At 36.3% G+C, this 17,748-nt stretch overlaps 1 protein-coding gene across 2 annotated transcripts in view; it reads right to left on the bottom strand.

Annotated features, from left to right (window-relative positions):
* UBE2G1 (ubiquitin conjugating enzyme E2 G1) overlaps window positions 1-17,748 on the bottom strand; it is an 89,556-nt gene that overhangs the window by 9,175 nt on the left and 62,633 nt on the right. For both annotated transcript variants that reach the window (XR_003507019.1, XM_027519740.1), the window contains 3 exons: window positions 10,352-10,449; window positions 7,229-7,407; window positions 4,374-4,496 (listed from right to left, as the gene is read on the bottom strand). Coding sequence is in view for 1 of the 2 variants with exons in the window: in XM_027519740.1 (XP_027375541.1) it covers window positions 4,410-4,496; window positions 7,229-7,407; window positions 10,352-10,449 (364 nt within the window). In the remaining variant the exon portion in view is untranslated. The remainder of the gene's footprint in view (window positions 1-4,373; window positions 4,497-7,228; window positions 7,408-10,351; window positions 10,450-17,748) is intronic.

Raw genomic sequence — 17,748 nt, forward strand, 5'->3', positions numbered from 1 at the left:
TAGTCAATAAAGCAGAAGTAAATGTTTTTCTAGAACTCTCTTGCTTTTTCGACAATCCAATGGATGTTGGCAATTTGATCTCTGGTTCTTCTGCCTCTTCTACATCCATCTAGAAATTCACAGTTCACATACTGTTGAAGCCTGGCTTGGAGACTTTTGAGCATCACTTTGCTAGCGTGTAAATGAGTGCAATTGTGCAATAGTTTGAGCATTCTTTGGCATTGCCTTTCTTTGGTACTGGAATGAAAACTGACCTTTTCCAGTCCTGTGGCCACTGCTGAGTTTTCCAAATTTGCTGGCATATTGAGTGCAACACTTTTACAGCATCATCTTTTAGGATTTGAAATAGATCAACTGGAATTCCATCACCTTCACTAGCTTTGTTCATAGTAATGCTTCCTCAGGCCCACTTGACTTTGCATTCCAGGATGTCTGGCTCTAGGTGAGTGATCACACCATCGTGGTTATCTGGGTCATGAAGATCTTTTTTGTATAGTTCTTCTGTGTATTGTTGCCACCTCTTCTTAATATCTTCTGCTTCTATTAGGTCCATACCATTTCTGTCCTTTATTGTGCCCATCTTTGCATGAAATATTCCCTTGGTATCTCTAGTTTTCTTGACAAGATCTCTAGTCTTTCCCATTCTATTGTTTTCCTCTTCTTTGCACTGATCACCAAGGAAGGCTTTCTTATCTCTCCTTGCTTTTCTTTACAGCTCTCCATTCAAATGGGTATATCTTTCCTTTTCTCCTTTGCTTTTCGCTTCTCTTCTTTTCACAGCTATTTGTAAGGCCTCCTCAGACAACCATTTTGCCTTTTTGTATTTCTTTTTCTTGGGGATGGTCTTGATCACTGCCTCCTGTACAATGTCATGATCTCCGTCCATAGTTCTTCAGGCACTCTATCAAATCTAATCCCTTGAATCTATTTGTCACTTCCACTGTGTAAAGGTAAGGGATTTGATTTAGGTCATACCTGAACGGTCTAGTGGTTTTCCCTACCTTCTTCAATTTAAGTCTGAATTTGGCAATAAGGAGTTCATGATCTGAGCCACAGTCAGCTCCTGGTCTTGTTTTTGGTGACTGTATAGAGTTCTCCATCTTTGGATGCAAAGAATATAATCAGTCTGATTTCGGTACTGACCATCTGTCTGGTGATGTCCATGTGTAGATTCTTCTCTTGTGCTGTTGGAAGAGGGTGTTTGCCATGACCAGCGCGTTCTCTTGGCAAAACTCTATTAGCCTTTGTCCTGCTTCATTCTGTACTCCAAGGTCAAATTTGCCTGTTAGTCCAGGTATTTCTTGATTTCCTACTTTTGCATTCCAGTGCCCTATAATGAAAAGAACATCTTTTGGGGGTGTTAGTTCTAGAAGGTCTTATAGTCTTCATTGAACCGTTCAACTCAGATTCTTCAGCATTACTGTCTTGGGTTACACAATGCCTTGTGTCCTGGTCAGGTTGCCTAGGAAATAGATTCTGAGACAGGTATTTGTGTAAGGTTTACTGGGAAGTGCTTTGAAGAGCAACAGTGAGGGAAACAGATCTAAGCAGAAGATGGTGGGGGTAGCGCAGCTGAAATACAGACTTCAGGCAATCCAACACTGGAATGGCCTTTCAGATAATCCCCAAATTGAGAAAAAAGCCCAAGTCTTTGTACCAACCCATTCTTTCTCCAAACCAAACAGTCCATGGATGCAAGTGGCTTCTGAGGAAAGGGACTAACTTGGGCAAGTGATCTCTTAACTCCTAGAAAGCAAGTCAGCTATGAGTTATCAGCAGGCAACATTCCCAACAGCCTGGAGTATGATTATTTCCCTCTGGACAGGCAGTAACATCCACCACACCCAGAGACCTTATCTTCTCTTACCATCTTATTTATTTCCTGGTGAAGCCAACCAGTATACTGTGAGCTAACCTATGAAGAGGCCCATGTGACAAAACTTAGAAAGAACCCAGTCAACAGCCTGTGAGGAACAGAAACCTGCCGACAACCACATGACTGAACTTGGAAGCAGATCCACCCACAGCTGAACCCTGAGATAGATGGCTACAGTGCCAGCCAACACCTTGACTGCAGCATTATGATGACCCCAGAGCCAGAAGATTCAACGTGGACGAGATAACAGATGTTGTTTTAGGTCATTGCACGGGGTAATTTGTAAAATAGCAAGGGAATTAATACAGTCCCTCTACCCTTGATACAGAACCAAAAGACAGAATCCTTTTGCCTGGTGGTACAGAATGTGGCCATGTAGCTGATCTGTGGGAGCGGGAAGATTTTGTTTCTCCCTTTGTCCTCTTACTTCATCCTACAATAATAACTTTCTGGTGGCAGGGAAGAATCTAAGACACAGAAAGTAAAATCCATATAGGAAAAAATTAAAATTCAACTGCATTACAATTAAGCACCTCTGTTCACCCAAAGATACTATAAAGAAAGTAAACTGACAAGGATAGAAATCAATAACCTAACTGAAAAATAGGAAAGACCAGAAAAAGCACTTCACAGAGGAAGTATCCATGGTCAAACACATTATAGCATGCAACTGCATTGTAACTAGGGCAACACACATCAAGTCTGTAATGACATCTCATCTGATACTAGATCAAAAACTTTGGGGAAGGAGCTCCCTGGTGGTCCAGTGGTTAAGAATCTGCCTTCCGATTCAAGGACTGCAGGTTTGATCCCTGGTTACAGAAGATTCCACATGCCGCAGGACAACTAAGCCTGCACGCTACAACTAGAGAAAGCCCGTCCACCGCAGTGAAGACCCAAAAGAAAAAACTGGGAAAAACAAACAAGACTTTGCAGAAGTCTGATAATATCAAATGTTAAAGACAATATGGAGCAAATAGAACCCTTGTCCTTGCCAACAGGGGTATAAATAGATCCAATATTTTAAAAAATAATTTGGCATTATCTAGTTAAAGTGATGTGTATACACCTTTAACTTAATTCCACCCCTAGGTATACACCCCAGAGAAACTCTTTTAGTACATCTACAAGAAACAAGGATAGCTACATTCTCTGTAATAGCGAAAACAAAGCAAAATAGGGAAATTCCCTGGTGGTCCAGTGATTAAGACTCAGTGTTTTCACTGCCGTAGGCCCAGGTTCAATCCCTGACTGCGGAACTAAGATCCTAGGAATCAGGCAGTACAGCCAAAAACAAGAAACAGCCTCCCCCAAATAAAAACAAAACAAAAACAGAAACAAGAATAAGCAAAAACAACAATAACAAAAAACAAACAAAAACCCCACTCTAGAGAAATAATGAAATGAGAACCAAGAGTAAATTTATCTAATGAAATACTATGTAACAGAGAACATGGAATATAACTGTATATAACAAAGGACAATTGCAACAATATAATGTTGAGCAACAAAGTCACAAAAGAATATGACCCAAAAAAGACATTATAATTCCACATACATTCAGCTCAAAAACATGCAATATGTTGTTTAGGAATAAAAATTGATGAAATTGTGAAGAAAAACAATGATAAACACAGAATTGGGAATATGGAAAAAGTATTGGTAGAGGAGGGGAATGTAGGAGATGTAACAGTTAATAATAAAGCTCTTTTTCTTAAAATAGGTGGCCGGTACAAAGATATATAGCATGTACTCTGACTTTTTTAGATGCTACGTTTCATAAGTAGGTTTTATCACCTCAATATTTAATTTAAAGAAAGAAAAGCCAAAGAACTTAAATATCACACATTTGGTCAATTCATCTACACCGTGTCTTCTGCTAAGCCAGATGGGTGCCTACTATCTTTGGCTCCTTGATAGACTTAAAGCAGACTTGTGGACAGATGGTATACAAGAAAAGGAAAAATTTTCCTACTGGCCCTGTAAGTAATGAGCAAAGAGATAAAGACCAATTAAAACAAGAAAGGTAGATATTTAATGGTCTTATCAATATATTATAAACTATGGTCTTTCTTTTTTTAAAAAAACTAGGAAAAACTTAAGTCAATCTTTACCATATACAGCACAGTATGAGAAAATATAAGAAATTTCAGTGCCTAGTTTAGTCAAAGATGGCAGACCAAAAGGTAAAAACAAAGAAAATGTAGCAAAAACAAAAAAATCCTCTATAATGAGAAATTTTACCAACAGTGAACTACTACCATACTAAATCAGTTTAACACGGAATATCTAGTTAAAAACAGCTAGATTTACTGAAGGAAAAAGCAAGTAGATGACACTAATCTGCTGAGAAACAGCAGATTACTGGACACTACCACTGAAAAATGAAGCCAATGTAAACAAGCAATTCAAATCCCCAAATCACACATTTTCTAAAAACACTATGTCATGTATAAAAAACGTAAAAGAGTAGGATGATTTTTTTAAATGAACTTACCCTGAAATAAGTGAAGTTACAGCTGTTGAATAAATGTCACTCAAAAGCAGTCTCTTGGCTTTTTCTTACACAGCGGGCAACTTTCCTTTTGAATTCTCCATTTCTGTCTTCCCTCCATTCTTTCTGTAAGTACAAAAGTAATAGCAAGTGATTTTATGCAAACTCCTCAAATACCTACTTTAATTTTGAATGTAATGCTTTGGCAATGTGAACACGTTTAAAATGTTAAACAGTTGATAAGATTGAAAACACTTTTGCAAGGCACTCTGCCAGGATACATACAAATTACTTCTATAGGCAAAGTCTCTTTGAAAAAGGAAAGGGCCCTAAAAAGCTTTAGCAATTTTGTATTACACTGAAAAGAAAGCTGCTGCTTACAAATAAGATATCCAGGCTATCTGGAGGATCACCAACTCTCTACTGGAAGCACCCAGAAAATAAAGTAGACAGAACTGTGCCTCCTATATCAAGTAGATGGGTGTAGTGCATCATATTGAGATGATACTGAGTAGTATTTCTAGTGGGGGAGGGGCCAGGACATGACAGTAACAATAACACTATTACTGCCAGGCACATGAAAAGGGAACACAAAAGAGCACCAGCATACTTTCACATGAGAAGAGAGCTGATTTGTATTTAGCATGTAAATAGCAGGAACTTCTCACTAAAATGCCCGGCCTATTTTTTTCCCTGTATCATCCATGTAGGGACAGCAAAGACTGTAGAAACCTTCAACACTTGTTCTTGCAGAGGAAGAGATCTGAACAATTTTTTCCCCTCAAAGCAAGGCACCCCAGTAAGCCAATCATTATAGTAAATGATGAGGTAAACTATAATGTGGAAATGCAGAGAGATTTGTAGATATTTGATAAAGTATTTGTGAATAAAATGTTATTGTCTCTAATTACCTCATTATCATTTCTAAGACATTTTAAGAAAGAGCAATTCCAGTAAAAAGGGGAGGTCAAAACAAAGGAGAAAAAAAATCACCTAAAAAGCACACTCAGCAGAGAGAATTAAGACTGAGAGCAAGGGGGATCAGGTAGAAAGGTATTAAAAAGATCATATGGAATTATTATTATTTGAGTGCACCATGTAGCATGTGGGATCCTAATTCTAGAACCTGTGCTCCCTGCATTGGGAGCATGAAATCTTAACCACTGGGGCCATCAGGGAAGTCCCTGGAATTACTTTTGTAAGATATAAATCCTCACGACCAAAGAAAATGGCAGTGAAGTCATCTAATAATGGGGAGAAATTTTTCCTGGAAGACCAAAGGTAGATGAAAGAACAATGAAACGTGCAGCAGAGCAGAGAAAGCAGCAGCCTAGGGAAGTCTCAGTGGGACCCCAGCCAAGAGGGAAAGGACCTACTGAAGAGAGCCCCAAAGTTAAAGTTTGGGAATGGCAGCTTGAAGCCACTAAAAAGTGGGGTTGAAAACTGAATGACAGAAAGTTTGGCCTTTCCTTCTACACACACCCCAAATTTTAATACCTTCCTAAAGTAATAATGATGATATACAGATTTTATAAAAATATCTGAAGACCACTAGAATTTGAGCTCCAGGTATGGGTATTTGGTATGGAAAGTAATTACTTCTTCATTTTGGCATTTGACACCTCTCTTCCTCCAACTCACTCTTACTTTTTTTTTTCACTCTTAGTTTAGTATCTGGCTTACCACTCACACACTCCTAAGGAGAACCAATTCTGCACACATACATCCCTTATGTTGACTTGACTAAGCATAAAGTTAGAATGATTTTCTGTCAGTGTTTACTTCAATTACTAAATTCAAAAATTCAAAGTCAGAGATTTGAAAGGTGGTTATAGCGCTTCTTGGCCTTTTGGCTAAGATCAAATGAAAGGTGGTTATATATGTAGTGTTTTTCTACAAGTAAGATTTTTACCCCCAAGTTTTTATGTAGATCTGAATTAACAAGAGGGAAAAAAAAAGGTGAATTTAACCTGCTGGCTTTCACATATCCTAACAAAGGTTCCAAGAATTAGAACAAAAGGATTTTTAAAGAGGGATAGATGACTGAGGAACTAGGACTATTCTAGATTAAAAAAAAGACTAATAAAACATGAATACAGGACTTCCCTAGTGGTTAAGACTCCACGCTTCCACTGCAGGGCCACAAGTTCAATCCCTGATCAGGGAACTAAGATTCCATATGCCACATGGTGCAGGCAAAAAAAAACAAGAACAAAAAACAAATAATTTTTTTAAAAGGAAAAGAAGGAAGATTGAAAAATAAAATAAAAACAATAATGTAAAAATGAGAAACCTATAATAAAATGATAGGAAACACCATCCTTTAAAAAATAAAAAACTAAGTAAAAATAAATGAATAAATAAATAAAACATGAATACAAAATACAATAAGTTCCTAAATTCTGGATTCTCCCTCGCCCCCTCTCTTTGTTCTTAAGAGCTACATGCTGAAGTATTTAAATATAAAGATCTGTAAAGCCTTCTCAGTTTAGCAAATAATAATAATGACAATAATGTTAATAATAACAACAACGTTGCAAAATCTCCACAATGGTAAATCTATGTGTAGGGTGTAGGGTAATCCAACGTTTTGTTAGGTCTCAAAGTCTCAAAGATAAACGCTTGCAAATAATATGGACCTAATAGCGACTAGATATTAAGTATAATAATAGTTTTACAATTATGTAGGATAGCATCCTTATTCTTAAAAGGTACAACTATTTGGCAGTAAAATAAGATTTATGAGAAAAATAAATGAAAATAAACAGATATATCAATACACGTCCACAAACACATACATATAAAAGTATATAGTTTAAATCAAGCTTAATTAAAGGGGAGAGCAGATGTGTCCTTACTGCAGCATCAACATTGGCAGGTGAGTCTCCATTGGGGTCTGCCAGCATAGAAATGACACTAATCATGATGGTTTCCACGGTGTGAATAGGCAGCCAGCGCTCCTCTGGCTTTTCATAACCATATTTATCTTCTCCAGGTTCGTGAAGAATAGAAATGCATACATCACCATTTTTATCAACTGCAAAATTAGAGAGTAAGATTCCAGTTTCAAATACTTTAAAAAATTGGCTATACATAAAATACATATTAGTTGATATGATCCTGATTCCCATGGTATCTGTGTAAGATTCAGTACCACACTGTTCCACTGAATACGTACAGAAGTTAATGTCCAAAATGGAACCTGTTAACCTTTTAGGAAGACCAGAGATTTTACCAAATAGGATCCACCTGACAAAGCCAAAAGAAATGTAAGCCATGTTTTTCATTTCTGCAAAATTTCAAGTTAATATGTAGATGGTACCTAGCATTTACATGTAATAAATATAATGAAATAAATGGTATCTATTGAATCTGTTCATTTATACAAAGTATATGGTCCAAACATCAGAACTGAGTTTCTGTATGATTTCCTAGTTTCCCTAGCAACTTACTGATTGAAATTGTTGATAGTCAGAGGTCTAAGACTTTCCTAAGAAAAAAATGAAAAATAACATCATAAAATACTTTTTAAATCACATAAAGGCAAAATTATATTTTCAGGGAAAAAAACACACACAAATCCACAAAGTGAAGTGTCCAACTCTTTGCAACCCCATGGACTGTAGCCTGCCAGGCTCCTCTACCCATGAGATTTTCCAGGCAAGAGTACTGGAGTGGGTTGCCATTCCCTTCTCCAAAAAGACCATGTTATATTGCCAGTGAAAACTCATCAGCATACATTCATTAGGTCTCTAATCTATAAACCTATTTTAAAATCCAAGCCATAAATTAATTGTTGATCAAAAGAGGGAATGGAGTCCTATATTCTACTAACTTCTTTACATTACACAACCAAATCTGCAAATCCTATAAAAACCAATAATAATACTTATGTTCATTTCTGACTTCCTACCTAAAGTCCAACAAATTTATGATAGGTATAATGTTAAAGCGTATTTTTCACCTCTGGGGAACCAGCATCAAAGTTTATATGCATTGTGGCTCTACAACTAATGCTTTCTGAATGCATGCTGTATGCCAGGCACCCACAATTGACACAGAGAGTTTAGCAGTGAATGCAACATTTAAGACCCATGCCTTCAGTGTACTGTACATGAGCTATTCTACAATTAACGCTCCTTATCCCAACTCACCTACACCTTCTAATATAATCTATTAACTAAAATGAAATAACCAGATCAAGAAGCAAGAATAACAACAGTAAAACTTGTAACAGCACTATAAAGTTGAACAGAGAATGATAGTACAGTGTTAAGATATTTTCCTCACTTACCACATAATATAAATTTTTCCTTGAGAAAAGGAAGTCATATGTTTTTGAGAACATTTAATATCAAATGTTTGTATAAAATTCTATCAGAGAATCGATTTAAGATCCATTTTCCTTTTTAGAAATTGTTATAATTTAGCATCTTTAAAATTTTAACCTCATGTCATTTCATTTTAAACATATAGAAAACATTTTAAACCTCTTAGAATGAGGCTTTTATGCTTAATACCTATTACCTATTAAAATTGTAGTATTTTTTTTAAAGGCAAAATAACTGAGTGACATAATTGAGCTGATAATTGAGTGAAAAGGCCAGTGCTATCATTCCTCTTAATAATTAGAGTCCATGTATTACTTTTGTATATGCTCTCATTTAACTCACAAAGAAACTAAGGCTCCAAGAGGCTTTACCAACAGTAACATAGGCTAATTCACGCAAAAGACAGCATTCAGAAACTTTTTGTTACATTTTCCTTTCAAACAGGTGCAAAAAAATTGACTATTACACACTGAATAATTCAAGAGAAGGCAGGGGAAACTGCCAAGAGCCTAGGAAGAAATGAACATATGCCCAAGCAACAACGGGCAGATGTGGTCGATTCATGCACCCATACATTGTGCAGGGCTATCATTAACGTGTTCTACCAGAAAGAAATTCTTTTTTCCCCTTCATACTGGTGCATACTATGTCTTCTGTGATCACTGCTACCTAAGATGTGATGAAATATGGTGGCCTCCTTGATTCCCAATAGTTTTCCATTCATCAGTTCTAGTCTCTTCTAAGACTCAACTGTTTTTCAGGTCACTGAGTTCTATTACATTTCCTTGTAACAAAGCCTTGGTTTATTCATGCATCCATTACTCTCACTGATTTTTGCTTAAACTAATATAGAAGGGTTTCTCTTCCTTGCAACACAATGTCTGGGTTATGAGAAGCAGAACGCAGACTGGTGTAATAGTCTAAAAAAACAACACTGATTACAAAATACTTATAGTCAAAATACTTACGAAAGAAATTCTTGCAAGCTCAATCATACAAAACAAGGCCAAAAGTTCAGAGAGACTATGTATAAACATAGTTTATCTAGACTAGCCTTTGGCTCACAAAGTGAATTTTAAATGGTTGTACAACTTCAGGTAAAAAAGTCAATGTCACCATTTGATGCACAGCACTGTTAGATACTTTCCAAAGATCTAAACACACAGAGTTTTATCTCATTTGACCCTATCAATCATCTTATGACATAGGTAAAACATTCCTTTTCCTTATGAAGAATATACATAAACAGTTAAGAGTGTCCATAGTCTAGGAGCTAAGATGAGAAAATAATAATTAAAAATCCAAGTTTAACTACTTCTATGTTCTCTGTAATAGCCAATGAATCACATCATACCTTAGAAATAATCTCAATTTTAAGAGCTCTATTAAATGCTGAGTATCACCCATGAACTCATGAACATCTCAGCTGTGAACATCATAGCTGAGAACTAAGTAAATCAACAAACTTTTTCCATTTGATCCATTACTCTTTCTTTTAGAAGGAATCTAATCCAAGACCATGTATATAACAAACACAATAAACCTATCATAAAAATTCCAACACAATTTCACTGAGAACTACATCTTATGACCTTGAAAACGTCAGTGACAGGCTGTCATACTTGCAAATGTAAAACCAGATAAACTTACCATTTGGATGCCAGATTTCTGTAATGAATTTCATTTTAGGAGGCCGAAGGGGATAATCTTTTGGGAAAGTGAGATGAGCTTTAAAAACACCACCTTCACTGGAAAAACAAAAACAAGTTCTTGCCTATAAGTTCCTGCTTATAAGTAAGATAATTATTAAAACAAACATAAAACAAGGATGCTAGTGCTAACATTATAAACGAAATAATCTGGATTGCAAGCAGTTTACTTACTCAAATACCAAGTTTAATAAACTGTCATGCCTACCACCTTATTAAACTCTCAAAAAACAGTAAAATGAAAGAAACAGCTTTAAAAAGGCATCCAGATGAGATCACACTACTGTTGGCTACACACATCTTTTCATTGCTTCCCACTGCACTTAAAACTCAAATGTTTAACATTGCCTATCAGGGTCAAGTTGTCAATTTCTCTATATTGATCTCAACCTGTCACTCTTCTCTCTCATCCCAGTTATTCTTCTTTCTGTTCTTTAAACACAACAAGCTTTTTCTCATCTGAGAGCTTATGCATTTTCTTATTGCCTCTCTGGGAACAGTTGTGCTGACCTCCAACCATCCATCCATCCATTTATTCATCTTATCATTTAACAAGTATTTATTCAGTCTTTATGTGGAGACACTGGGAGTTCAGCAGTGAACAAAACAAAGTCTCTCAAGTACTTAATATTCTGGTGTGTTTCAAAGTACTGCTGTGCAACAGAACTTTCTGCAACTGGAGATGGTCTATAGTTACGTTCTCCAACATGGTAGCCACCAACCACTTGTAATATGGCTAGTACTTGGTTCTCAAAAAGTTTGAGAACTTTTTGGCCAACCCAATACAACTGATTAACTGAATTTTTAATCTTGTTTAATTCTAATAGCCACAAATGACTAGTGACTGCTATGCTTAGGAACTGTTCCTAAACAACGGTCAAAACAACGCAAGTCAATGTTGCAGAAAACCAATGAAAAAAGTCAGCCTTATGGGGCAAAAATGACAAAGTTTCTGACTAGTGACCTTGGTACCGCTGTTTCCTCTGTTTCAAAGGCGCTTCTCCCTTTGTTATAGTCAGAACTCAGCCAAAATGTTACCTCTGAGAAAGATTTCACTTGGCTACCCAATTCTAACTAGCCCCTGTGTCCCTCTATCACGTGGACTTCTTTTCCATTTCTTTACTGCAAAAGGAATTCACACCTCTGATTCTTTTATTATAAGATAAATACCCCATAGAGCAGGGTCAGATGCAGGGTCATCTGACTGTGTTTGTTTCAGATCAGTAAATAATAGAATTCTCAGCTCATTAAATGGTTTTCATTCATTAAACAAACAGACATTGATTATCTACCTAGAGAAGGCACTGCTGTACGTAAAAGGATATGACAGAAAACAGGACATCAGAGATCACTGATTTACAGCACTTACCATTCTAGGGTCAGAGGATAATAGCAAGAAAAGTACCAGTAATAAATACTGGAATGAAATGAGCAATCTATTGTTAAGTTTTAAAAAAGTATCTACAGAATGAGCCCATTTGTCTTTAAGAAGAAAAAGTGAGGGTATGTTTGTATAGAAATAGAAAAATGTCTGGAAACATGATACCAATACACCAAAATGGTTAACTCTGAAGCATGGGATTATGAGATTTTTTACTTTCTGCTTTGTACATTTTGCTATCACTTGAAGTTTTAACCAAAGCAAGTACGTATTCTCATAACTTTTTTCTGATCATAGAAGCAAGATGGCAGGACGGTGTTAAAGAAAGGTAGATCATTAACACCAAACACTTCTGAATACTTAGGAAAGGCCACTGGGCTCCGAGTAAGGAACATGTTTCTCTTTATGCTTACATACATGCTTCTTTCTATGAAGTGTATTAAGTATACAGAGGGTCATAATGTAAAATATTTCTGATTATGGGTTGTGGTTTAAAAAAAAACACTTTGAAAGCCACAAATACAAAAACTAGGCAAGAATCCATGTAAAAGAACATCAGAACAGCTACCACAAAGCCCATGTACTTTAAACCATTGGTAAGGCTATTCCCTGATACTAAGTTAGCTTTCCCGGATCCCTAAATTTTGACTGATATCAGATGCACTTAAAAGCTTTACAACAGCTGATTGAAATCCCTACCATGAAAGATTACCTTAGTCTATTAAAAATTTTGATCAAATTTAATTAATTGGATTATCCTTAAAAGTTTAAAGTACACGATTTTTTTTTGTCTACAATGTCCTCATCGTCCATTCTGAATCAATCATGCAAGTCTTTAGTTTTTTTTTCCTATAGGTGGAATCCTTAATTTCTCTAACACCTGTGAAAATCATACGTTTTTTTAAGCCTAAAACTCAAAACATAGTGTACAAAACATGGTTAAATAAATATTAAAATGTCACATATTCACTATTTTTCAAATACATAAAGATGCTACTATGATGAGCAAAATCAAAGTTTTATGAAAAGCATCAATGGTTTAAATGATGCTTTCCTACTTTCTCTTCACAGATATTAACAGTGTAAGAGTATAACTGCTATATATTACAGATATATCATATTACATATATGATTACTAGCATGATATTCTAGGCCAGTTCAAGTTTCTTCTATTAGACTTCCCTTACTGTCTTTGTATTAAATGTATAAAAGTCTTACAAGGATAAGAGCCTATCATTCTACCTTGTCAGATCCTATCATTCAGCCATATTTACTTTCTTTAAATGATATACCATATGTACCATCAACATTGTTCTTTTATATATTCCTTTTCACATCTGTCTTCTGTTTATTCATTTTTACCTGTCACAATTCATCTATTACCTTCATAAAATATTTGATGGCTTCCAATGTTTTTGCTACTACAAACAATAAAACACTGAACATTCTGAACACTTTCTAGGCACAAGGTTTTACCCTAGAAATGAAACAAGATGAAGTTTAAATAACTATTAAAAGTCACACGGATAATAACAGTAGTAGACTCAGGGAGGTAAACAAAGATATTCTCCAAAACTCACATTCTTAAGCACTAAATGATAAATGATACGGTACTGCCATGGATCAATCAATTTCTAAGTCAGGCACCAGGTTCATTCCTTCTGAAAGTTCATACAAAATATATAGCTTGTGCAGCTAAGTTTTAAACAGACTGTATAAGAATTTTGTTACTGTAAAAGAATATTAATCCAAGAATTTGGTTAGTCAACTCTTTGCTTTCTATATCCATCAAGGTAAGGCAATAACAAGATACATATAATCTTCCAAGATTCTACAAATTTTTCACACCATTGCCAGAGGTAGGAAACAATATAAAACATACTTCTTGAGCACACCAACCATGAGTGATGAAAAAGAGATACAGCAAAAGTTACATATCATTTATTAATACAAATTTATAAAATTTATAATTCACAGTGAAACCCATATCTCCTAAAGTTTCTTTCAAAACCTACTGCCGTTCCTACCTGATATTATTCTTTCTCTGGATATGGGCAGCTAGTCACAGTACTTGATAATCATTAGTCTGAAAATAGCAGGTTGTCACACCAGTTTCAGATTATTTTTCATAGAGAGAAAGCCTCAAGAATCTATTTTTAATATCTCCAGAAACATTAATTAATGGCAAGTGTTAGTCGCTCAGTTTGTGTCCAACTCTTTGTGACCCCATGGACTGTAGCCCACCAGGTTCCTCCATCCATGGAATTTTCCAGACAAGAATACTGGAGTGGGTTGCCATTTCCTTCACCAGGGGATCTTCCCGACCTAGGGATCGAACCCAGGTCTCTTATATTGTGGGCAGACTCTTTACTGTCTGAGCCAATGACAAGAACAGCAATAAAAAGTTAATACTGTGTAAAGATAAATGTAACAGCTAAATTAATACTCAAAGCAACTATCAATAAAGTAATGCCTGAATATACCAGTTATTGACACATGGATTGTAAGGAGTGTGGGGTGCCCTCTAGTGGCTAAATGAGGGTTAATGACACCACCATGAACTACACTAGCTTTTAAAGAATTTTAGTACAGCAATCATTCTATTATTACAGAAATGACCTAATTAATTACTAAGTGATGGATCAATCACTTAGGTTTGCTCACATTAACTACTTTCAATACTATAACCCCTCCTCCCATTACCAGTCTCTCTGTTTCTCCTCTTACTTACACTTAAGATCTGTGTCTCATTTCAAGTAACACTCCCTCCAACAACCACGAGAAGGCCTCTGCCCTCTTCACTCCACTGAAATTTCCTTACTGTTAAATCAACAAACAGCATTAAATACTTGATTCTTGGTGGCATTTTAGAAAGCTTCCTTCTATAAAACCTTCTATTAGATGTCTGGCTAACTTCCTCTGCTTTTCTCAGGGCCCTGGCCTAGGCACATGTGTGTCATCCCCTGGGCAAGGCTGTTGATCTCCCTATTTCAGTCCATTTCTTACACTATGCATGCACGCATGCTTAGCTGCTCAGTTGTGTCTGACTCTTTGAGACTCCATGGACTGTAGCCCACCAGGCACCTCTGTCCCTGGGGATTCTCCAAGCAAGAGTACTGGAGTCTGTTGCCATGCCCTCCTCCAGGATATCTTCCCAACTCAGGGATTGAACCCACATCTCCCGCACTGCAGGCAGATTCTTTACTGTCTGAGCCACCAGGGAAGCCCAAGAATACTGGAGTAGGTAGCCTATTCCTTCTCCAGGGGATCTTCCTGACTCGGGAATCAAACCAGGGTCTCCTGCATTGCAGGTGATTCTTTACCAGCTGAGCTATCAAGGAAGCCCCTTCTTACACTATAGATCGCCCCCCCCTAATTTTTTTTAACAATAGTTTAAAACATTTTACTACAAAAATAAAATACAAGTAAGCTGAGGGAAAATAAAATTTATAATTCCAAAGTTATGATACTTAGAATCTGATGCATATTCTAAAATATAAATCTTATAATTCTTGATGTAAAACTCCCCAATGGTTATGCCTGGTCCTCAGGACAAAAGAAAAATTCTAACTCCTTAATAATGTTTACAAACATTTTCTAGCCCTCAACTCTCTAGCCAACCTCATTCTCTGAAATTCCTTATAGTCATTTTGCTCAGTTGCCATCCCCTTGTTCTGTCCCTTATTTTCCAGGCCTATGTACACAAACATTTCTTTCTCCCTATGAAATGCTCAATGCCCAGCTTCCCTTCCACTTACCCCCATCTCCTACTTATTCCCATCTCCTAATCCCACTGCTATGCCAGAGTATCTGTCTAGTTAATCCTTACCCTAGCTATTGACAATCCAAAATCTCTTCAATCCCAGAATAATTAAACCAAACGTGGCAATCTCATTCATCTTGCCAGTTACCAAGTAAGGAATGAAGCAACTTGATTCCAACAAATGAGACAAGAGTCTGCTGGAGAGCTTCCAGAAAAAAGGCTTTTCTACATTGAAATACATAAAAAATTACTTTTTTTTTCTACCTTTTTGACTTTAGCTCACTGAGACTTATTTTTTTTTTAATTGGATTTATTTATTTTAATTGGAGGCTAATTACTCTACAATTTTGTATTGGTTTTGCCATTCATCAACAAGAATCCGCCATGGGTGTACACATGTTCCCCATCCATATTGGGGATTGGATTCCAAATTGGAAAAGAAGAAGTAAAACTCTCACTGTTTGCATAGGATATGATCCTCTACATAGAAAACCCTAAAGACTTCACCAGAAAATTACTAGAGCTAATCAATGAATATAGTAAAGTTGCAGGATATAAAATCAACACACAGAAATCCCTTGCATTCCTATACACTAATAATGAGAAAATAGAGAAATTAAGGAAACAATTCCATTCACCGTGAATTCCATTTATCCACTACAATGAAAAGAATAAAGTATTTAGGAATATATCTACCTAAAGAAACGAAAGACCTATATATAGAAAACTATAAAACACTGGTGAAAGAAATCAAAGAGGACACTAATAGATGGAGAAATATACCATGTTCATGGATCGGAAAAATCAACATAGTGAAAATGAGTACACTACCCAAAGCAATCTATAGATTCAATGCAATCCCTATCAAGCTACCAACGGTATTTTTCACAGAGCTATAACAAATAATTTCACAATTTGTATGGAAATACAAAAAACCTCAAATAGCCAAAGCAATCTTGAGAAAGAAGAATGGAACTGGAAGAATCAACCTGCCTGACTTCAGGCTCTACTACAAAGCCACAGTCATCAAGACAGTGTAGTACTGGCACAAAGACAGAAATAATGATCAATGGAACAAAACAGAAAGCCCAGAGATAAATCCACACACCTATGGACACCTTATCTTTGACAAAGGAGGCAAGAATATACAATGGATTAAAGACAATCTCTTTAACAAGTGGAGTTGGGAAAACTGGTCAACCACTTGTAAAAGAATGAAACTAGAACACTTTCTAACACCATACACAAAAATAAACTCCAAATGGATTAAAGATCTAAACGTAAGACCAGAAACTATACAAGTCCTAGAGGAGAACATAGGCAAAACACTATCCAACATCAATCACAGCAGGATCCTCTATGACCCACCTCCCAGAATATGGGAAATAAAAGCAAAAATAAACAAATGGGACCTAATTAAACTTAAAAGCTTCTGCACAACAAAGGAAACTATAAGCAAGGTGAAAAGACAGCCTTCAGAATGGGAGAAAATAATAGCAAATGAAGCAACTGACAAAGAACTAATCTCAAAAATATACAAGCAACTCCTGCAGCTCAATTCCAGAAAAATAAAAGACCCAATCAAAAAATGGGCCAAAGAACTAAACAGACATTTCTCCAAAGAAGACATACAGATGGCTAACAAACACATGAAAAGATGCTCAACATCACTCATTATCAGAGAAATGCAAATCAAAACCACAATGAGGTACCATTTCACACCAGTCAGAATGGCTGCTATCCAAAAGTCTACAAGCAATAAATGCTGGAGAGGGTGTGGAGAAAAGGAAACCCTCTTACACTGTTGGTGGGAATGAAAACTAGTACAGCCACTATGGAGAACAGTGTGGAGATTCCTTAAAAAACTGGAAATAGAACTGCCTTGTGACCCAGCAATCCCACTGCTGGGCATACACATCGAGGAAACCAGAATTGAAAGAGACACGTGTACCCCAATGTTCATCGCAGCACTGTTTATAATAGCCAGGACATGGAAGCAACCTAGATGTCCATCAGCAGATGAATGGATAAGAAAGCTGTGGTACATATACACAATGGAGTACTACTCAGCCATTAAAAAGAATACATTTGAATCAGTTCTAATGAGGTGGATGAAACTGGAGCCTATTATACAGAGTGAAGTAAGCCAGAAAGAAAAACACCAATACAGTATACTAATGCATATATATGGAAT

Source organism: Bos indicus x Bos taurus, chromosome 19 (genome assembly GCF_003369695.1).
Source record: "Bos indicus x Bos taurus breed Angus x Brahman F1 hybrid chromosome 19, Bos_hybrid_MaternalHap_v2.0, whole genome shotgun sequence".
NCBI lineage: Eukaryota > Metazoa > Chordata > Mammalia > Artiodactyla > Bovidae > Bos > Bos indicus x Bos taurus.